Source organism: Capricornis sumatraensis, chromosome 20 (genome assembly GCF_032405125.1).
Source record: "Capricornis sumatraensis isolate serow.1 chromosome 20, serow.2, whole genome shotgun sequence".
NCBI lineage: Eukaryota > Metazoa > Chordata > Mammalia > Artiodactyla > Bovidae > Capricornis > Capricornis sumatraensis.
The window spans coordinates 66,771,904-66,793,314 of NC_091088.1; the positions used below are offsets into that span (position 1 = coordinate 66,771,904).

The 21,411-nt window shown below is 42.8% G+C and overlaps 1 protein-coding gene across 1 annotated transcript; it reads left to right on the plus strand.

The window, feature by feature from the left end:
• The first annotated feature begins 13,265 nt into the window (after positions 1-13,265).
• Positions 13,266-21,179, plus strand: LOC138096388 (cationic amino acid transporter 3-like). Its single transcript, XM_068992564.1, is given in 12 exon segments — positions 13,266-13,635; positions 14,237-14,395; positions 18,476-18,662; positions 18,854-18,966; positions 19,122-19,344; positions 19,508-19,647; positions 19,737-19,839; positions 20,021-20,217; positions 20,416-20,582; positions 20,811-20,919; positions 21,074-21,135; positions 21,138-21,179. Coding segments are annotated over 12 exon segments (1,872 nt in total).
• Positions 21,180-21,411: the final 232 nt, after the last annotated feature.

The following is a 21,411-nucleotide window of genomic DNA, read 5'->3' on the forward strand; positions in this document are numbered from 1 at the left end:
GCTCAGTCTTCCCAGAAAACAGACTCCTTGGGATCCTATTCCATCCCTTGGTGCAAGGCAGGCTGCAGACACGACACTTGTTCAATGCCTTTGTTGCTTGAATTCACATCAGAGATTGTAAACTCCCCTTCTCCTGGTTGGGGTCCAGCTGGGCTTGGGGGTCAGTCCCCCACAATGGAGTATCTCAGGTCTGGTGCGGGCTGTGGGGAGTTGAGTCATATAAGAGGACTGGGCGGGAGGAGGAGTCTCAGTGGGTCCCCAGTTCTACTTAGGGTCCTTGATGATCAATGAATTCAAATGTCCCTGGAAATAATCGAGAAACACAATAGAGATGGAAAGCTTTTATTTGACTCACACTGAGGACTATAGCTTAGGAGGCAGCCTTTCCGAGAGCTCTGAGAAACTGCTCTGCTGAAACATGGTTTCCAGCACAGTCTTACACCTCATGCAAACAAAGCTCACACATCAACACAACAGCGTTTCAAGGTTTCAAAAGAGACAGACTTAGTACATAGACAGTGAGACAGCAGGACTCTGGTTTCTGGAAAGGGAACCTCATCTCCCAGGGAGTGTTAACCCGGACACCATGAGAAGGGATTTGCAGATTTTCTTTACCTCAGTGGTTAAAGAAGATGAGCTGTGAGGGTCTGACAGGCTGTCTTAGTTCACACACAGTTCAGGCTGAATCGTGGATGAGCCAGAATGACTTCCCCTTTCCTCAACATGTGAACATCTTCTCCATCACAGTTCAGTTCAGTTCTGTTCAGTCTCTCAGTCGTGTGCGACTCTTTGCGACCCCATGAACTGCAGCACTCCAGGCCTTCCTGCCCATCACCAACTCCCGGAGCCCATCCAAACCCATGTCCATTGAGTCGGTGATACCATCCAACCATCTCATCCTCTGTCGTCCCCTTCTCTTCCTGCCGTCAATCTTTCCCAGCATCAGGGTCTTTTCAAATGAGTCATCTCTTCGCATGAGGTGGCCAAAGTATTGGAGTTTCAGCTTCATCATCAGTCCTTCCAATGAACACCCAGGATTGATCTCCTTTAGGAACAAGCAGAGAAAAATCTTAGAACCATAAGATCCAGCAATTCTACCTCTGAGAATATACCCAGAAGAATTGAAATGATAACCTGGAAGAGATATTTGTACACTCATGTTCATAGCACTTTTATTCATAATATTTAAATCATGAAAGCAACCCGAATATCCATTGACCAAAGAATAGGTAAACCAAATATGGTATATATTAATAACAAAGTATTATTCGGCATTTAAAAACAAGGGAAAGGACTTCCCTGGTGGTCTAGTGGTTAAGAATCTTCCTTGCAATGCAGCCTATTGAAAGGGTAACAGGCAGGAAGGCCAGCGGTCTCCAAACGGAAGAAATAGGCTGCAAGCGTCAGACATTTTTATCTCCCTTAAGCGGCAGGAGGAAACAAACTAGCGATATTTTTTTCCTTCCCTATAGCATATTGAAAAGCAGAGACATTACTTTGCCAACAAAAGTCCGTCTAGTCAAGGCTATGGATTTTCCTGTGGTCATGTATGGATGTGAGAGTTGGACTGTGAAGAAGGCTGAGCGCCAAAGAATTGATGCTTTTGAACTGTGGTGTTGGAGAAGACTCTTGACAGTCCCTTGGACTGCAAGGAGATCCAACCAGTCCATTCTGAAAGAGATCAGCCCTGGGATGTCTTTGGAAGGAATGATGCTAAAGCTGAAACTCCATTACTTTGGCCACCTCATGAGAAGAGTTGACTCATTGGAAAAGACTCTGATGCTGGGAGGGATTGGGGACAGGAGGAGAAGGGGACGACAGAGGATGAGATGGCTGGATGGCATCACTGACTCAATGGACGTGAGTCTGAGTGAACTCCAGGAGTTGGTGATGGACAGAGAGGCCTGGCATGCTGCGATTCATGGGGTCACAAAGAGTCGGACATGACTGAGCCACTGCACTGAACTGAAGAATAATTATTCTTTAGAAATATCTGTCTGAAATAGTCTCTCCAGATTGGCATAACTTAAATTTCTAAGGGTTGTGCCAAGTGTGCTAAGTGTTAGAAGTCTATTGAATAGTTAGGTCATTTCCAAATAAAATAAGGTTTTGAAACATTTATTACTAAACACTAATTTCCTTTTATAGAGAAACAAAAAGAGTTATGGGACTATAAGTGAATAATGTTTGGTGCCATCCTAAAATGTTCTAAGAAAGCAAGGGTTTTAGAAATTATCACTGGTATTTATGCTCACCAATCTATAAAATGCTAATATAAAAGTTAGTTCTTGGTTGCTAAAGGGAAGTAGAAAGTGTGTTTTCAGTTTTAAAATAAAAGGGGGGGTATGAAGAATACTAAAAAGAGTTATGCATGATCAGGATTTTCTAAAATTGGATTACAATTAGTTAGATAAATGGGTTTTGTTAGGAATGACACAGCCATACGAAAACTGGTTAGAGCCAATTAGGTCCAAGATGGCGGAGCTGACTTTCATTAGACCTTGAGCCATGGTATTTACGCCCATTGTGACATATCAACAAGCTAAATGATACACTCATCAACGTTGACTAAATCTGACCAAGTGTTCTAAACCCTTTTAATTGATCTTTTCGATAAAACTTCCTAAATCGAATTCTTTTGAAGTTCTTTTGACCTCTAGCTAACTTTGGCATGCTTCAGCGGGCCCCTGAAACATCCCAAAGAGAGATATTAAACTGTGTTTATTTGGTTAGTTAAATTACATGAAAAAGATTATCAAAGGAGTAATAAATCTGCTCATGTTATAATGTATGGTAAAATTACTAATACAGATATCCTAGAAATTATATGGAGTTCTTAACATTCTGATATGTCCTGGTATTCTAATGGAAACCTGATGACTCCACAAAAGTTAACAAAAGGACTGAATGAACGAGCGAATATGCTTATAACTTTTATGGCTTCTGTCTGAAAAATTACGAGTTTGAATCTTATGTTTTCCGGAAGTAGGGAAAACCTTCCTCTCAAACTAACTATGACAATACTTTGATAAAATTATATATTCTAAACAAAACAATTATATTTTCTCTTTATCTGACTGCTCCAAAAATTGGAAATTCTTAGGTTTCCAGTAAGTTTATCAAATGAGTTAGAAAGGTTATCTCACGGATACAAAAAATTTCAATAAATTTTTGAGACCTTAAAAAGGGAAGAATTCACCTAGATTTGTTAGGCAAAATCTGTGATAAGCCTTTGGTGTGAGTTTCCCAGCCCTGTTTTATTTTAAAAGTTCAGTCTGAGACTCTATAAATGTTTCAACAAATAAAATGTCTATGATCAGTTATGGTTAAATAAATCATCAGACCAAAATTAGTGAGAACAGACCTATTTTGCAAACAAACTGGCCTTAATTTGGTTATATTTGATAAAAATGAGGGTAATTTTAGGGAAAAAAATGTTTCTGAAGAATCTAAGCTACTCCATTTTGTAAGGTTCTGGGAAAAGAGCCTTTGGAAATCCCCTACCTCACCCCACCACCTGCGAGCCAATCAGAACCCTTGGCCAGCCCGGAAAATTCGAATCAAGCCTGGGAAATGGGAACCAATCAGCACCCATGGCCAGCCCAGGAAATGAGAACCAATCAGAACTCAACACCTAACCCTTCACCAAAAGGTGACCAATCAGACCCGGAGACTCCTGTTTTTTTAATTTTTCGCGCAAGAATATCCTATATAAGCAATGTAACCCAGAGCTCAGGGCTCCTCCCTATAGCTGCTGCGTCGGTATCGGTGGGGGCCCCAGCTGGAGCTTGGTAATAAAAACTCCCTTGCTTTTGCATCGGATATCGGCTCCCTGGTGGTCATTGGGAGATTTTACAACTTGGGCACAACATTTCAATAAACGTTATATCCTGTTTGTTAATGGAGGTCTACATGTAGTAAGACTCATTTCTTAGATAGTTCTTTGCTGTTATGTGATATTAATGTAAAATTTAATTAAATTCTTTAAAAAAAAAAAAAACCCTAAGTTTGTTTCTAAAGCTTATCTCAGTAATCTATCTTTGGATGAACAACCAGGACTAGAAAAAGACATAATTTAAGGGAGTGTCTCCAACCTAGATGGAAGGACTTTTTTATCAGGAGAAACTACACTACACCAGGATGAGAAGATGACGACATCAGGTCACTGTGATATTACTAGATGAGAGCCCCTCACCAGGCCAATTAATAATACCTGCTCTGACCCTGGCCATAAATTTGAGCTTTTTTCTGTTACTCAAGCTCAATCAGAGTAACAAGAAAAGTTTCAGCCAAGGAGGAAAAATTCTCCCACAATTATGGGATGGATTTATATAGACAACACCAGGCTATGGTAATTTAGGTTTAAAGTCTCCTCTGTGTTGGAAACAATTAAATCATACTAAGGATAATCCTAACACTAGAAAACTGGGCTATGTGCCTTATAGACGGTGGTCCCAATATATAATTTCCCTGGAAGATAAAGATTCCACAGAGTAGACTAAGTCAGATGACCTGAGATATATTGGGTTACATCTAATGGAAGCTGTTAACTTAAGTCTTACTTGTGACTTTACTAATACTGCTGGCTATATTATTTGTATTTCACCTGTTTTACAAAACTGCACAAAACTGCTGTTTCTTACACTGTCAAATGTGTGTCTGAGGCCTCTGATAGAACAATATATAGTCCCATGTGAGATCGATGATGGTAACAGTATAACTCTAGATATGGGAAGAAGCAACAAGAGGGAATATTTTCTTGGACCAAGAGGATAGTAAGATAGGTGGTCCAGAGAATTTTGGATACTGTTTTATGGCCTAGTCCAGTAACAGCATATTGAGTGGCCTGTCAACAGAATCTTTGCCAAACCTGAGAATGGACATTCTCGGCACCATGGGGTAAAATGGTCATGAAATGCCCCCCTCAAAATCATGGTCAAGTTTATGAGCCAAAAGGGATTCTGCCAACTGAAGACTGACACTTGCCATCTACATCTACAAAGATTAAATCATGGCCACTGCAACTGCTGACTTTCAATGCCCCTGAAAGGACTTCAGGGTGAAAATCAGGAATAAGGCACTCTGTGCTCTGGGAAAAACTGGCACAACAGGCCTTCAGATAGTTAGATCTTTTCAGGAGAAGATTTTATGAGTCCCAATTCTTGCATCTTCTCATACCTAGAGAAACACTGACGTCATTAACGGTGAAATCTGCTTTGGCTATTAAGGAAAAGTTAACAATTAAAAGTCAAAATAGAGTAGCTATGGTTCAGATATCCTGGGAAATAACTAGGTGATGCTATGGGTGTACTTTCAGATTAGACCTTGTATGCTAAACACTTGAGTTTTCTGAGTCGTGTCAGGCTTGAATGTCACCATTCTCAAAACAATGTCTGCTGGAAGCTAGTAACTGCAACCTTACTTTTTATAAAACTAGGCAACTGGCTACCTGGCTACAAGTCTCCCTGAAGTGCCAGGTCCAGACTGAGTTTCAGGCCTATTCTTCTAAAAAGAAATGAGATTTATTTTGCCTACTAAACTCCAGTTATCACTCCTCCAACTACTTCTAATTCGGTTACACCAAAATGGCAGATCAAGGGATTGAGATTTTAATCATACAAGGCTCAGATCTAGAACTTGGAACTCAGAAATACTTCCAATTCAGTGTCTATACTCCAAGCTGAGGCAGTCTTATGCTCCATTTTGACAGGAACTTATCACAGTCATAGTTGCCTAGTTCCCTAAATTAAAACTGAGTAGAACTCTGTGGCTTTGGAGTAGACGTCTGTTCTGTGTTCTCCATTTCTTGTCTGTAGGATATAGGCTTCATTCAGCCTACTTGACATTCCCTGAGTTTCAAAGATGGATCCAAACAATTGCTAATTAGGGAAGGGAGCAGATACAGAAACAGGAGAAACAATAAAAGATTGGTACAGCCTTCAGACAGAGTTCTGGTTTCTACTCAAAGAAATATGCATAGCAATGTCTTTGAGTTCTTCTACAGAACTGGAGCCCCCACCCAGGTGGAGGATGGTAACTTCAGACTGAACACAAGATTCCTGGAACACAGCTCTGTTGCCCCACCACCAACCAATCAAAAAGGATCACAAACCCTGCAACCCTCACTCCAAATGTTGCCTTCTGTTTCCAGGGACCAGAGATAACCATCCTGTTAAGTCTCCTGTTTGGCCCTGTCTATTTTATCTCTGAGAGTGGCCAACAGTTTCACACTAAATCGCTGTTATTACGAGGGTGAATGCTGGTTTCAGGCAAAAAATACCTTGACTTAGATCTGGTGGAGAGAGACTTCTGCTCTGCTAGGCAGGCCTACACCCATGCACAGTAAGAAGAAAATATAGAAGAAAGAAACCTCCGCCTCAATTCCCAAGAAGTATCTTGAGTATGAAGTCTCTCAGGGGGGAGTTGTTAGGGGAAGCACACTGATTGAAACTGCCCACCCTGGCCAGGCACCATAGTAACCATTTGCATGAGTTGTTTTATGACAGGAGATCCTGATAAAGAATATGGAACTAATAAGCCACCACCAACCAGAAGAGTTCGGGAGAAGTCCAAAGGAGACACCACATGTCTGTCCACTTCCCAGAATTCCTCTCACTAGCATCCATATTGGCTGAGCGATGCGTGCACCACCAGGAAAGACTCTGAGTTAAAATGATTGACCAAAGACCACACGGAAACTAATCCCATCACCATAAAACCCAAGACTGCGAGCCACACGGCAGAGCAGTTCTCCTGGGTTCCCTTACCGTACTGCTCTCCACCCAGGTGCCCTTCCCAATAAAATCTCTTGCTTTGTCAGCACGTGTCTCCTCAGACAATTCTTTCCCGCGTGTTAGACAAGAGCCCAGTTTTGGGCCCTGGAAGGAATCTCCCTTCCTGCAACACTACCACTGAAAGGTTGTTGCTGAACCGTGAAAGATGCCAGGGTTCTTCGCCTCTGGAGGAGAGGAATTCCATCCCAGGCCAGAGACAAGGCTTGATCGCTCAGAGCTTTTGTGTGATAAACTTTTATTAAAGTATAAAAGAAATAGACAAAACTTCTGACATAGACATCAGAAAGGGGCAGAAAGAGTGCCCCCTCCTAGTCTTTAGCAGGAAGTTATATAGCTACTAGCAGGCTGCTAATCAGAGAAAGAAAATGTCTCAAAATTCAGAGTGGTACCAGGCCCCTCATCCACAAAATGCATTTTGAGATAACATTGGCACAATATCAGTTATCCTTGGCCATAAAATGATTGACATGAATCTTGAAGATTTCCAATCAAATATATACTTTCCATAACAGAGGAGAATAATTGTATGAGTAAAACATACTGGTTTGCTGAGCCATTATCAGTTCTGAGTCTTAGCTGGAACTGACTTGAAGAAAGACAAGGTTTAAGGTAAATACATAGTTTATTAACATAGTGTAAGAAAAACATTTCCATTAAAAAAAATGCATCCCTCAGCTAAAGGTTTGAGAAAAGATAAGTTCAGGTGGAACCAGGTGTTGTCATGGCAACACAGAATTTTAAAAGAAACATCCTTTTAAATTTGTATAGACAAGGGGGAAAAAATCTGACACTTATAGTCTGTTTCCTCCTGTCACTTAAGAGAGAGAGAAAAAAAAAGTCTGACACTTTCAGCCTATTTCCTCCATTTGGAGACCCCTGGCCTTCCTGCCTGTTACCCTCTCACCACCAAATAGAGTTATATTCCAAGGTCCTAGGGTTTAGTACTTCAATATATGAATTTGAAAGTGGGGAGATACATTCAGTCCCATCACACTTCTGACTACCATTGGCTTTGTAGCACCTAAAACAGTGTCTGGAATACAATAAGTGCTCAGGTATATTTCATGAGCTGCATAACAAAAGAACCACACATACATGTAATAATTTACATAACCCAAGATGGGGAACTTTTTATTTACCAAAAATTATTAAAGGGAGACAACAGTATTTGATTGGGAAAAATAATCTTGTTAAACTACTTGGAGTGGAAAATTAGATTTTATTGCCATGTCTATCACTGGGCTTCCCTGGTGGCTCAACAGTAAAGAATCTGCCTGTCAATGCAAGAAATGTGGGTTTGACCCATGGATTGGGAAGATCCCCTGGAGGGGGAAGTGGCAACCCACTCCATTATTGCCTGGAGAATCTCATGGACATTGGAGCCTGGTGGGCTACAGTCCATGGGGTCATGAAAGAATCAGACAAGACTTAGCATTAAGTAAAGGCAGTCTATGACTAAAGCACCTGCAGTGATAAACCCACACAATGCAACTACAGAGTGCACGACAGCTAGAGAGCAGCCCCACTCACTGCAGCTGAGAAAGACAGGGCTCAGCAACAAAGACCTAATGCAGCCAAAAACAAATCAGTTAATTACTGGGAGGGAGGAGGGTTGGGAGCTGGGTCCCCTAGTTTTACACTCTTTCTACTTCAGTGTCTTTGCTGATCAATGAATTCAACTGTCCAGGGAAATATTCAAGAAACACAAGAGAAATGGGAACGTTTTATTTGACCCAAATGGAGGGCTATAGCTTGGGGGCACCCTCTCGGATAGCTCTGGGGAACTGCTCGATTGAAGCACGATCTTATACCTCATCCAAACAAAGCACACACATCAACATGACAGGGTGTGTTCCTTAAAGTTTCCAAAGAAACAGACTTCATACATAGACAGTGAGACAGCAGGACCCTGGTGCCTGGGAAGGGAACCTTATCTTCCAGGGAGTGTGAACATGGATGCCATGAGAAGGGAGTTATTCATTCTTATCTTCAAAACAGATGTTCTTTACCTCAGGGTTAAAGATGTGCTGTGAGAGTTGGACAGACCGTCTTAGTTCACACACAGTGGAGCCTGAACCATGGATAAGCCAAAATGACTTCCCCATTCCTCAATTTGTGAACATCTTCTCCATCACAGGACATAAAACTGTTAGAACCTTATGATCCAGCAATTCTACCTTTGAGGCTATACCCAGAAGAATTGAAAACACACTCTTGAAGAGATATTTCTACATCCTTGTTCACAGCAGCATTATTCACAATAACTAAAACAGGAAAGCAACCAAGTACCCGCTGATCAAAGAATCGCTAAGTCCATGTGGTGTGTGCATATACTAGAGTATTATTCAGCATTAAAAAGGAGAGGAATATAACCCATGCTACAACATAGAGGAATCTAGTACAGATTCTACTAAGCAAAATAAGCCCGACAGGAAGGGATAAATAATGTTTGATTCCACTGAAATGAGGCACCTAGTGTGCTCAGATTTAGAGAAAGTAGGACAAAGATTGGCAGGAACTCAGAAAGGAGAAAGGCAGGATTGTTGTTGAATGGGTACAGGGTTGATATTTTGCAAGGAGAAAAAAGTTCTGGAGTTTGGTTGCAAAAAATGCAAACGTATTTAATTCTACTGAAATGGACAATTGAAAGTGAAAGTGAAGTCGCTTAGTCATGTTCAACTCTTTGCGACCCTATGGACTGTAGCCTACTAGGCTCCTCCGTCTGGGCAAGAGTACTGGAGTGGGTTGCCATTTTCTTTTCCAGGGGATTTTCCAGATCCAAGATTGAACATGGCAGACATTTTACTGTTTGAGCCGCCAGGGAAGTCTTAAAGATAGTTAAAATGGTCAATTTTATGTTATGAATAATAACATAAAATTTAAAAAAAAATCATCTCAGAACCACTCCCTGAGACTAACCACAGAAGGGTCCAGGCTGATAGCTACATGGCAGATGCTCCCGGCCCGCCCAGCTTCATCTCCACCCTAACAACGCAGAGGGTAACGGCCATCTTCTGTGCTCAGGACTCCCCATTTTGGTCCTTAGAGATGTCTCAGCTCCAGTCCTGCATGACTTAACCTCAGCCTCCCTGACTGATCCAGTGCTCCAGGCTCTGCTCCAAGGATCCAGTAAGTCTTGGGTCACCCTCTTCTGTAGGAGACTGGGTGCTGAGTTCTCATCCTCCCAAAGAGACCTCTGCAATCCCCGAGTGAAGAGGGTCAGCCTGGCTCCTGACTGAGGGTGGAGAGACCCATTTTCCAGATGAAACCAGAAGCTGGGAGTTGTCAGGTTTATGTGGGAAGTGGTGATGCAGGGGGTTGGATCAGACCATGGAGATTCTAAGGCTCATTTTTTTTGACTGGTGCTCAAACAGTATCAAAAATTCCCCTGGAAAAGTGTTTATGGTGTGAGGACCACTGATGTCAGTCTCCTGTGTAGTGCTGACCCTCTGATTCTGCAGGTTCCTCTTCTGTGGATGCCCCAGTGACTGTAAGGATCTTGAGAATCCATGGATTTTGGTGTCCTCAGACAAGGGCTGTGTGGTGATTTATATTAAGTCACCATTGGTTTGCTAACCCAGCAACTCTGTGAAGTTGGCTCTATTTCTGCTTATTGGCAGTAATTTTAAAATATGGTGGTAAATTACATATAGCTTAAAATTTGCGATCTTAACCATTTTTAACTACATAGTTCAGTGATGTTAGGTGTACTAATATTGTCATGCTACCAATCTTAAAAACTCTTTTCACATCTTTTTTCTCTTCTTTTCTAAGAAAACTAAAACTGCATCTCTGTTAACAATAAACCTTTTTACCCTTCATTGGAGCCCCTGGTAAACCACCATTCTACTTTGTCTCTAAGAAGTGGACTCCTCTCAGTACTTCATAGACATGGAATCATAGCATGTTTTTTTGTGACTGGATTATGTCACTAAGCATAATGTCCTCAGTGTTCCTCCACATTATAGCATACATCAGAATTTCCTGTCTCTTTTAGAGAACAGACTTGTGGACCCAGAGTGGGAGGGAGAAGGTGGGATGAATTGAGAGAGTGGCATTGAAACATATATACTAACATATGTAAAAGAGATCACCAGTAGGAATTTGCTATGTAATGCAGGGAGCTCAACCCGGTGCTCTGTGACAACCTAGAAGGGTGGGATGGAGTAGGGGGATGGGAGGGATCAAGAGGGAGGGGACATACGCATGCCTATGGCTGATTCATGTTGATGTATGGCAGAAACCAACACAACAGTGCAAAGCAATCATCCGCCAATGAAAAATAAATTTTAGAAAGTATATCTGAAAAAATGAATTTCCTATCTGTTTAAGGCTGAATAATATTCCACTGTATGTATAGACCACATTGTGTTAATCCATTCCTTCATGGATGGACATCTGGGTTGCTTCCAACTTTCAGCTATTGTGAATAATGCTGCTAAGGAACACAGGTGTACAAATATGCCTTTGAACCCTATTGTCAATTCTTTGGGCTATACACCCAACATGGCATGACTGGATCATGGGGAAAATGTATTTTTCAGTTTTGAAGAAGCACCATACTGCATCCAGAGCTGCTGCCCCATTTTACATTGCTACTCACAGTGCAGAAGGTTCAGCAGCAGCATTTGAGCAAGAAGAAAACACAGTCCAGAGAAGCATATGACTTGTTCTAGAGTGCTGCAGTGTGTGCAGAACCAAGGTTCTATTCATAGTTTCCTGGCTCTTAGAATGCTTGCTCTTAATCAAAATGTTAAACTTGGACTTTGGAGTATCAGGGGTGGAAGCCCCCCTCACAATAACTGGTAGTCACTGGGTCATCCTAACCCTGGAGAGCTGTGTAGGCAGAAGACATTTCATGCCCCAAAGCAGCAGGAAACAGTCCTGTCATTTCTCACTCAGAATGAACATTGGTCCCCCCTCCCTCCAGGCTGTTGGGAGGCCACTGTAGTTTGATGCTTTGACTGAGCTGGGCTCAAGTCTGAGCCTCCCCTCGAATTTCATCTCATTCCGCCTCAGAGCAGAGTTCTTATTCCATGTCACTCTGCAAACAATGAAACAGAAAGGGTCCAGGTTTCAGGATCCTTGGTGAAGAAAAATGCAGAGTCTGAGTGCTCTGCTCAGCAAGCCCCTAAAAGAGTCACTTCACCCCTATTAAAGAGGGGAGGGAATAATGATGATAATTTGCCCTGTTATGCAGGGGAAAGGAGAAAAAAGATGAAATGTAGTTTTAGCAAAATCAGACAAGCAGGGCTGGTTGATTTCGATTAAAAAATCAGCATTCTTATCCATCCAGTTTACGCCAGTTAAGCACCTATATTGTGCCAGGCTCTGTGATGGAAGCTTTTGCTTCGGTAGGGGCAGAAGACTTGGCTTTCTAGGTTCTTCAGCTGAGCTATCAATTCAGTTGACATTAGACAGATGAACACAGTTAATTTAATATGTACAGGAGCCCTATAAAAATGTTTGAGGCTCAAAGACTGTCAGACAATTGAGGCTTATGTGACCCCCTGAGTTAAGGAGAAAGGGGTGGGGATCTGGGCCTTCAAATGAGAGAAAGACCATGCACAGAAGGATGAGAAGAGCAAGAGCCTGGTGAACAAATGTTTGCCCACTCCAAGCAGGTAAGTCTTTCTGAGATTAAAAGTTCTCTGTGATAATAGCTCCCTTCCTGGCATCAGTTCAGTTCAGTTCAGTTCAGTCGCTCAGTCGTGTCCGCCTCTGCAACCCTATGAATTACAGCACACCATGCCTCCCTGTCCATCACCAACTCCTGGAGTTCACTCAGACTCACGTCCATCGAGTCAGTGATGCCATCCAGCCATCTCATCCTTGGTCGTCCCCTTCTCCTCCTGCCCCCAATCCCTCCCAGCATCAGAGTCTTTTCCAATGAGTCCACTCTTCGCATGAGGTGGCCAAAGTACTGGAGCCTCAGCTTTAGCATCATTCCTTCCAAAGAAATCCCAGGGCTGATCTCCTTCAGAATGGACTGGTTGGATCTCCTTGCAGTCCAAGGGACTCTCAAGAGTCTTCTCTAACACCACAGTTCAAAAGCATCAATTCTTCAGCGCTCAGCCTTCTTCACAGGCATAGGTCCCCTCATCTGCACTATTTTGAACAGTTAAGGGAGAGGTAAAGAGCTTCTCCTGAGTCTAATGGGTCTTAATTAACTTTAGCTCAAAACAGTTTACCCGTCAAAGGGGCACATTTGGAGAGATAAAATCCACTCCATCCCACTTCTTTTCAGGCAAACTTTCCAGTAACTTTGAGACAAATTAGAAGTCTTCTTTAAGATCGTAGAAACCAAATCTCAGAGATGGAGAGTTTGCCCAATGTGTCCTTTAACCACCTGCTCCCCATCACTTCCATACTCCATAGAACGGACCCCCAGTGCCAAGGGCAGATGGGCGTTCTTAACGGCTTTCTGTCTTCTTTTCTCAGCAGACTGTAGCCTCCTCAACTACTTGTAGGATGTTGAGTCAGTTTGTTCGCCACTTTGGCCAGAAGCTCATCCGCAAACAGCTGCTGGAGCCCATAGATGAGTCTGCGAGACCCGTGGCTCATCTGAACATCCTAAACCTGGTGGTCCTGGGTGTGGGCAGGATGCTGAGAGCTGGCGTGTACATTCTGGCTGCTGCAGTGGCCAAGTACATAGCTGGACCAGCAACCATCATCTCGTTCTTGGTAGCTGCCCTGTTTTCTGTGTTATCTGGACTCTGCTATGCTGAATTTGGGGCCTGGGTACCATGCTCCGGTTCTGCGTACCTCTACAGCTATGTCACGATGGGTCAACTCTATGCCTTCGTCATTGGCTGGAACTCCATACTTCCCTTAGTTACGGGTGAGACGATGGGCCAGCAAATGGTGTGGGGCTTAAGACTGGGAAACTATGTTGGAGGACTGGGTTCTCACTCATTCATGAGCACTTCATTCTTGGCCTCGTGGAGGGAAGTTGATAATAGTGTCAGGAAGACCCCACAACTGAATTTAACTTGATTCTATCCTGTGTCCTTAAATGATGGACCATGAACCCACAAGGAAAGGGAGTGGGTGAGAGGGAGGCGTGTCCCACAGGCTCATCCCCTCACCATAGTGAAATTTTTGCTCAGTTGTTGCATTCCTGAGATTTTCCTTTACCACTTGATTTCAAATGTCATGCCTATCCCAGCCCTCCCATTCCCACTTATGTGTTTTCTTTTCTTGTATAACATTGATCTGCTCCTAATATATTAAAACACCTGACATTTTGGTGAATCATTTGGGTCTACTCTCCCCAATCCATGAAAAGAAACTCTTTGATATTTTGTAGCAGGTATTTATATATACTGGTATTTGTGTATATATAGGCTTCTTGTATATACAGATATTTTATCTGTGTTTTTAGATCCTATGGCACATCAATTTTTATTTGTCAATGAATGCTCCTTCTTCTGCCTCTGCAGGTACTGCCGCCTTGGCCAGGGCGTCGAGTTACATTTTTGACAGCCTGATAGGGAATCACATCTCTCAGGCATTACAGGAAAATTTCTCTCTGCACCTGCCTTACTCCCTGGCCACATATGCAGACTTTTTTGCCCTGGGCCTGGTACTGCTGATGACAGGTGAGACAGGGCTCAATGATAGGATGGGAAGAGCAGGGTGTGGAGAGGGAGCTGGTGTAGGAAAGGCTTAACATGGCAGACTGGTGGGGGATTAGAAATAGAAAGAAGGGCTTAGAGACAGAAGCTAAGACATAAACCAGTGTGTTCCAGTCTTGGCACTATTGAAAATTTAGGCTTATCATTCTTTGGTGTGCAGGGGCTGTCTGTGAATTTTAGGTTTTGGTTTTTTTTAATCATTTTTAAGTGTTGAGTATCATCCTTGACCTTTGCTCACTACATATCTTGACATCCACTCCCCCAAACTGTGGTAATCAGGGTGTCTCCAGATAGTGCCGATGCCTTGGGTGTTTGGGAATTGTGTCCCTTGGGGAACAAAATTACACCCCAGCTGAGAATCATTTACTTAGACCAACAAGTCCTGTGTACTGAGACTAAAGTTTTTTTTTTAATTGAGAGGAAGTTCACATTCACTTTTTTTTCCCATGGCATAAAATTAACCACTTTATTATTTTTCCCAGCTTCAGTGAGGTATAATTGACATACAGCATGGTATAAGATTAAGGTGTACAACATCTTGCTTTGTTAGACTTGTATTCTGAGAAGATGGCCATAATAATTAACTATCTCAAACTGTACAATCATTTAGTATATCTGTAATGCTGGGCAACCATCACTTCCATCTAGTTCCAAACACATTCATCACCTCAAAAGGAAACCCTTTACCCACTGAGCACTGTCTGTTTGTCCACCACCGCCAACCGCCAGCCCTGGGCAACTATTTCTCTGCTTCCTATTGTTGTTCAGTCACTAAGTCATAGCCAACTCTTTGCAACCCCATGGATTACAGCACGCCAGGCCCCTCTGTCCTCCACTATCATCTAGAGTTTGCTCAAATTTATGTCTATTGAGTCAGTGATACTATCCAACCACATCATTCTCTGTCACCTTCTTCTCCTGCCTTCAATCTTACCAAGCATCAGAACCTTTTCCAATGAGTCAGCTCTGCCCATCATGTGGCCAAAGTGCTGGAGCTTCAGCATCAGTCCTTCCAATGAATATTCAGGGATGATTTCCTTTAGGATTGACTGGTTTGATCCCCTTTCTGCCCAGTAAAATCTCAAGAGTCATCTCCAGCACAACTCAAAAGCATCTATTGTTCAGTGCTCAGCCTTCCTTATGGTCCAAATCTCACATCCATACCTGACTATTGGAAAAACTATACCTTTGAGTATACAGACCTTTCTCAGCAAAGTGATGTCTCTGCTTTTTAATATGCTATCTAGTTTTGTCATAGTTTTCCTTCCAAGGAGTAAGTGTCTTTCAATTTCATGGCTGCAATCAGTGTCTGCAGTGATTTTGGAGCCAAAGAAAAGAAAATCTGTCACTACCTCCACTTTTTCCTCTTCTATTCACCAGGAAGTGATGGGACTAGATGCTATGATTTTAGCTTTTTGCATGTTGAGTTTAAGCCAGCTTTTTCACTCTCCTCTTTCACTTTCATCAAGAGGCTCTTTAGTTCTTTGCTTTCTGCCATTAGGGTGGTATCATCTGCATATCTGAGATTGTTGATATTTCTTCTGGCAATCTTGATTCCAGCTTGTGCTTCATCCAGCCCAGCATTTGACATGATGTACTCTGCATATAAGTTAAATAAGCAGGGTAACAATACACAGCCTTGACATACTCCTTTCCCAATTTGGAACCAGTCCATTGTTTCACGTCCAGATCTAACTGATGCTTGTTGACCTGCATACATATTTCTCAGGATATAGGTAGAGTGCTCTGGTATTCCCATCTCTTGAAGAATTTTCCACAGTTTGTTGTGATCCACACATTCAAAGGCTTTGGTGTAATCAATAAAGCAAAGTAGATGATTTGCTGGTATTCCCCTGCTTTCTCTATGATCCAACGAATGTTGGCAATTTGGTCTCTGGTTCACTTGCATTTTTAACTCAGCTGTATATCTGAAAGTTCTTAGTTCACATATTGCTGAAGCCTAATTTGAAGGATTTTGAGCATAATATTGCTAGCACTGAAATGAGTGCAATTGTATGGTGGTTTGAACATTCTTTGGTATTGCCCTTCTTTGCGATTGAAATTAAAAACTAATCTTTTCTAGTCCTGTAGCCACTGCCGAGTTTCCCAAATTTGCTGACATATTGAATTCAGCACTTTCACAGCATCATCTTTTAGGATTTGAAATGGCTCAGCTGGAATTCCATCACCTTCACCAGCTTTGCTTGTAGTAATTCTTCCTAAGGGCCACTTGACTTCATACTCTAGGATGTCTGGTTCTAAGTGAATGATCACACCATCATGGTTATCTGGGCCTTAATGACCTTTTTCATAGAGTTCTGGGTATTCTTGCCACCTCTTCTTAATCTCTTCTGCTTCTATTACATCCTTACCATTTCTGTCCTTTATCGTGCCCATCCTTTCATGAATGTGTCCCCTTAATATCTCCAGTTTTCTTGAAGAGACCTCTAGTCTTCCCCATTCTATTGTTTTCCTCTATTTCTTTGCATTGTTCACTTAAGATGGCTTTATTGTCTCTCCCTGCTATTCTCTGGAAATCTACATTCAGTTGGGTATTTCTCTTCCTTTCTCTTTTGCCTTTCACTTCTCATCGTCCCTCAGCTATTTGTAAAGATTCCTCAGACACTCATTTTTTTAAATTAATTTATTTATTTTAATTGGAGGTTAATTACAATATTGACGTGGGTTTTGCCATACATTGACATGAATCATCCACGGGTGTACATGTGTCTGCCCACCCTAAACCCCCCTCCCACCGCCCTCCCCAGCCCATCCCTCTTGGCTGTCCCAGTGCGTCAACATTGAGTGCCCTGTTTCATGCATCAAACTTGCACTGGTCATCTATTTCGCATATGGTAACACACATGTTCCAATGTTATCCTCTCAGATCATCCCACCCTCGCCTTCTCCCACAGAGTCCAAAAGTCTGTTCTTTACATCTGTGTCTCTTTTGCTGCCTTGTCTTTTGCTGTCTTGTTGTTCTTACCATCTTTCTAAATTGGTGCTTTTCTTTCTAAATTGGTGTTTTTCTTTCTGACTTACTTCACTCTGTATAATAGGTTCCACTTTTCATACCTCATTAGAACTGACTCAAATGTGTTCTTTTTAATAGCTGAGTAATATTCCATTGTGTATATGTACCACAAATTTCTTATCCTTTCATCTGCCAATGGACATCTAGGTTGCTTCCATGTCCTGGCTATTGTAAACAGTGCTGTGATGAACATTCAGGTACACATGTCTCTTTCAATTCTGGTTTCCTCGGTATGTACGCCCAGCAGTGGGATTACTGGGTCATATGGCAGATCTATTTCCAGTTTTTTAAGAAATCTCCACACTGTTCTCCTTAAGTGGCTGTACTAGTTTGTATTCCCACCAACAGTGTAAGAGGATTGACTTTTCTCCAACCCTCCCCAGTATTTATTGTTTGTAGACTTTTTGATGGCAGCCATTCTAACTGGTGTGAGATGGTACCTCATTGTGGTTTTGATTTGCATTTCCCTGATAATAAGTGATGTTGAGCATCTTTTCCTGTGTTTGTTAGCCATCTGTATATCAGACAGACTTTCTGCCTTCTTGCATTTCTTTTTCTTGGGGATGGTTTTGGCCATTGCCTCCTGTACAATGTTAGGAACCTCTGTCCATAGTTCTTCAGGCAGTCTTCCTACCAGATCTAATCCTTTGAATCTATTTGTCACTTCCACTGTATAATCATAATGGATTTTATTTAGGTCATAACTGAATGGCCTAGTGGTTTTCCCTACTTTTTTCCATTTAATCCTGAATTTTGCAACAAGAAGCTGATGATCTAAGCCACAGTCAGCTCCACATCTTGCTTTTGCTGACTGTATAGAGCTTCTCCATCTTCAGCTACAAAGAATATAATCAATCTGATTTCAGTATTGACCTTCTGGTGATACTTCCATGTGAGGAGTTGTCTCTTGTTTGGTTGGAAAATGGTGTTTCTATGACCCGTGCATCATGCTTTCTATATCTATAAATGTACCAATAATTTGAGTGTTTCATATTACTTCTTTCCCACAGGACCACTGCTTCTGGGAGCTCGTGAGTCAATCCTGGTTACCAAAATATCCATAGGAATAAATATTTTGGTTCTCATTTTCATTATCATCACTGGCTTCGTTAAGGGAGATCTGCATAACTGGAAGCTCACAGAACAAGACTACAAACTGAACACATCTGGATCCAGAGACATCTATGGCTTAGGAGGGTAATATTGGCCATAATATATGGGTGACGGGCATGCAGAGCTGGTATGGTGTGGACTAAAGATATCTGAGCTGATGGATCCAGATGAAGCAAGTCCTGGAGCCCAGGACTTGAGGTATCAAGGGAGAAGCTCAGTAGAGATGGAAGAACACACCTCACCCACATTTTTTCTCTTTCCTTCTCTCACCATAGCTTGGGCCTCCTGGGTTCTGGAGGGTTTGCACCTTTTGGCTTTGAAGGGATTCTCCAGGGAGCAGCTATATGTTTCTACTATTATTTTGGTGTTGATGGCATTGCCACTAAAGGTAACATGGCAACTGTGTGTCCCATCCAGGGTCTGGGAACAGACTGGCTGCCCCTGGCTTAGTGGAAACCTGCTTGTGGAGTGCAAAAAGGAAGGGGATTTTGTGATTTCACCCGAGTGTGTTTTCCTGACCCAACACTTCTTCCCTTTCTGCAGGGGTAGAAGCTCTAAACCCTCATCGTTCCATCCCCTGGAGCATCGTGATCACGATCTTCATCTGCTTTTTGGCTTATTCTGGTGTCTCAGCGGCATTCACCCTCGTTGTGCCCTACCACCAGATTCAGCCTCACGACCCTTTGCCACAAATCATTCTCCATAGTTGGTGGCTCCCCGCCAAATACTTCTTGACTATTGGGACCCTCTGCAATTTTATGTCCAGGTCAGTGTCATCGTTTTCTCCCTGTCTACTGTCGATGCTCAGATCTCCCAACCCTTAGGATTGATAGAAAAGACAGGGAACACCTTACCCAAGTCGGCAAGAGAGCTAGACCCCAGTCTGTCCTGCTTCTACACGACCTTAATGTTTTCATCTTTTGTATCAGAATCCATAGTGCCATGTTCAGAATGCCTCCTTTGATCTACACGATGGCAGAGGACGGGCTCCTTTTCCGAGTACTTACCCGGATCCATGTCCGCACAGGCATCCGTGTTGTGGCCATTATGTCTGCTGGAAATCTTACAGGTTAAAAAAAAAAGAAACCCACGCTTTAACTTACATATTTCCAGCTGTTTCTCACTCCCTTCCTCACCTTGTTTGTGCCCTCATTCTAGGGCTCATGGCATTACTCTTCAGGCTCACAGATCTTGTGGATCTCGTGGCAGTCGGGACCCTGCTCATTTACTCCCTGGTGGCATTTTCTGTTCTTGTCCTCAGGTGAGACCTCACTGCACCTTCGTAGGGAGTCTTGGAGATTAGTTGGGAGGTAACTGTCTTCTGCCTTCAGCTATCTTCTAAAAGTCTTGCTCTGCTTAAGACAGGACAGCTGTGAAATAAGCTATGTGATGTTGGATGAGTAGGAGCTGCTGTTAATATTGCCTTAAAACCTCTAATTCAGGTACCAGCCAAACCAGAATTTAAGCAAGACTGAGAACACAGAGGAGGAAATTGAGGTGACTGTCCCTGATGAACATCCGTTGGACTCTGAACCTGAAGCAAGAAACTCAAACATTCTAAAGAGTCTGTGGTTCCCTATCAGCACCATCCCCACTAGGAAATCTGGCCGGATTGTCTACAGATGTGCCTCACTACTCGGTGAGCAGTGGGATTTCTCTTTGGTCGTTTTCTGAAATTGACAGTATGGTGTTGGAGTGTGTATTTTGTCCATTGAGGAGTCTTGGTGACATGAGGGCCCTTACTGAGGTGGGCAGCCTGGGGAGAGGTGTGACCCAAGGTCTTGACATCTTCAGCTTCTGAAGTTGAACCTGTTCTCCTCCACCTTGACCCCTGTAGTTCTCCTGATGATAATCTTGAGCGTGATCCTGGTCCAGTGGTCCAGTCAGGGGTTCTCTGCAGACTCCGGGTACACACCAGGGGCTGTGCTGCTGCTGCTGCTCATCACTGGGATCACAGTCATCATCTGGAGGCAGCCACAGAGCCTCATTCCTCTTTATTTTAAGGTAAGTGCCCTTATGTGCCCAAACTGTCCACCTGGAGTGAACAGGCCTCCCGGTCTAAGCATCCAGGGAGTGAGGGGAACTGCTAAAGCCAATGGACTCTTCCCTGATCCCCACTCAGTGCTCTACATGCACAGTCTAGTAGGCACTGGATACACAGGCTGAAGGCTGGTCTTCCTGCCCACGTTGGGTAGAGCCTCGCATTCAGGGATGGACTGACTCTGCCCACAGGTCCCTGCTCTGCCTGTCCTCCCACTGGTCAGCATCTTCGTGAACATTTACTTGATGATGCAGATAACTTCTGGGACCTGGGCCATATTTGGCATCTGGAATGTGATTGGTAAGTGGCTTTCTGGCATAAAGAGACCCCTTGAGTGACTGATCCCAAACTGAGCTCCCCTAAACTTCTTGGCCACCATATTAGGAAGCCTATTGGATGTTTGTAACCAGGAAAAGTCTTACTTATCCTTCTCGTTTTCTCATTTCCTTACTAGGATTTCTCATATACTTTGGATATGGGATCCGACACAGCTTGGAGGAGAACAATGAGCAACAACAACCAGCTTCCACCTCCCAGACTCTTGACAAAAACACCCCTAATCCTGAGTCATCTTAAACATAGGTCATAGATGCTGTGTAGAATCCCTATATGATAGAAGGTGTCTTCTTCTACATGAACACTTTCAGCCACTATGGAGTGTGAAGGTGTACGCATCTACAACCTGTCTTTATTGCCAGAGGACAAAGTGACTTTAATGTTGTCTAATTTTTAAGTAAGCTTTTCGAAGCATGATGTACATACAGAAAAAATACATGCTTCTTAAGTGTGTAC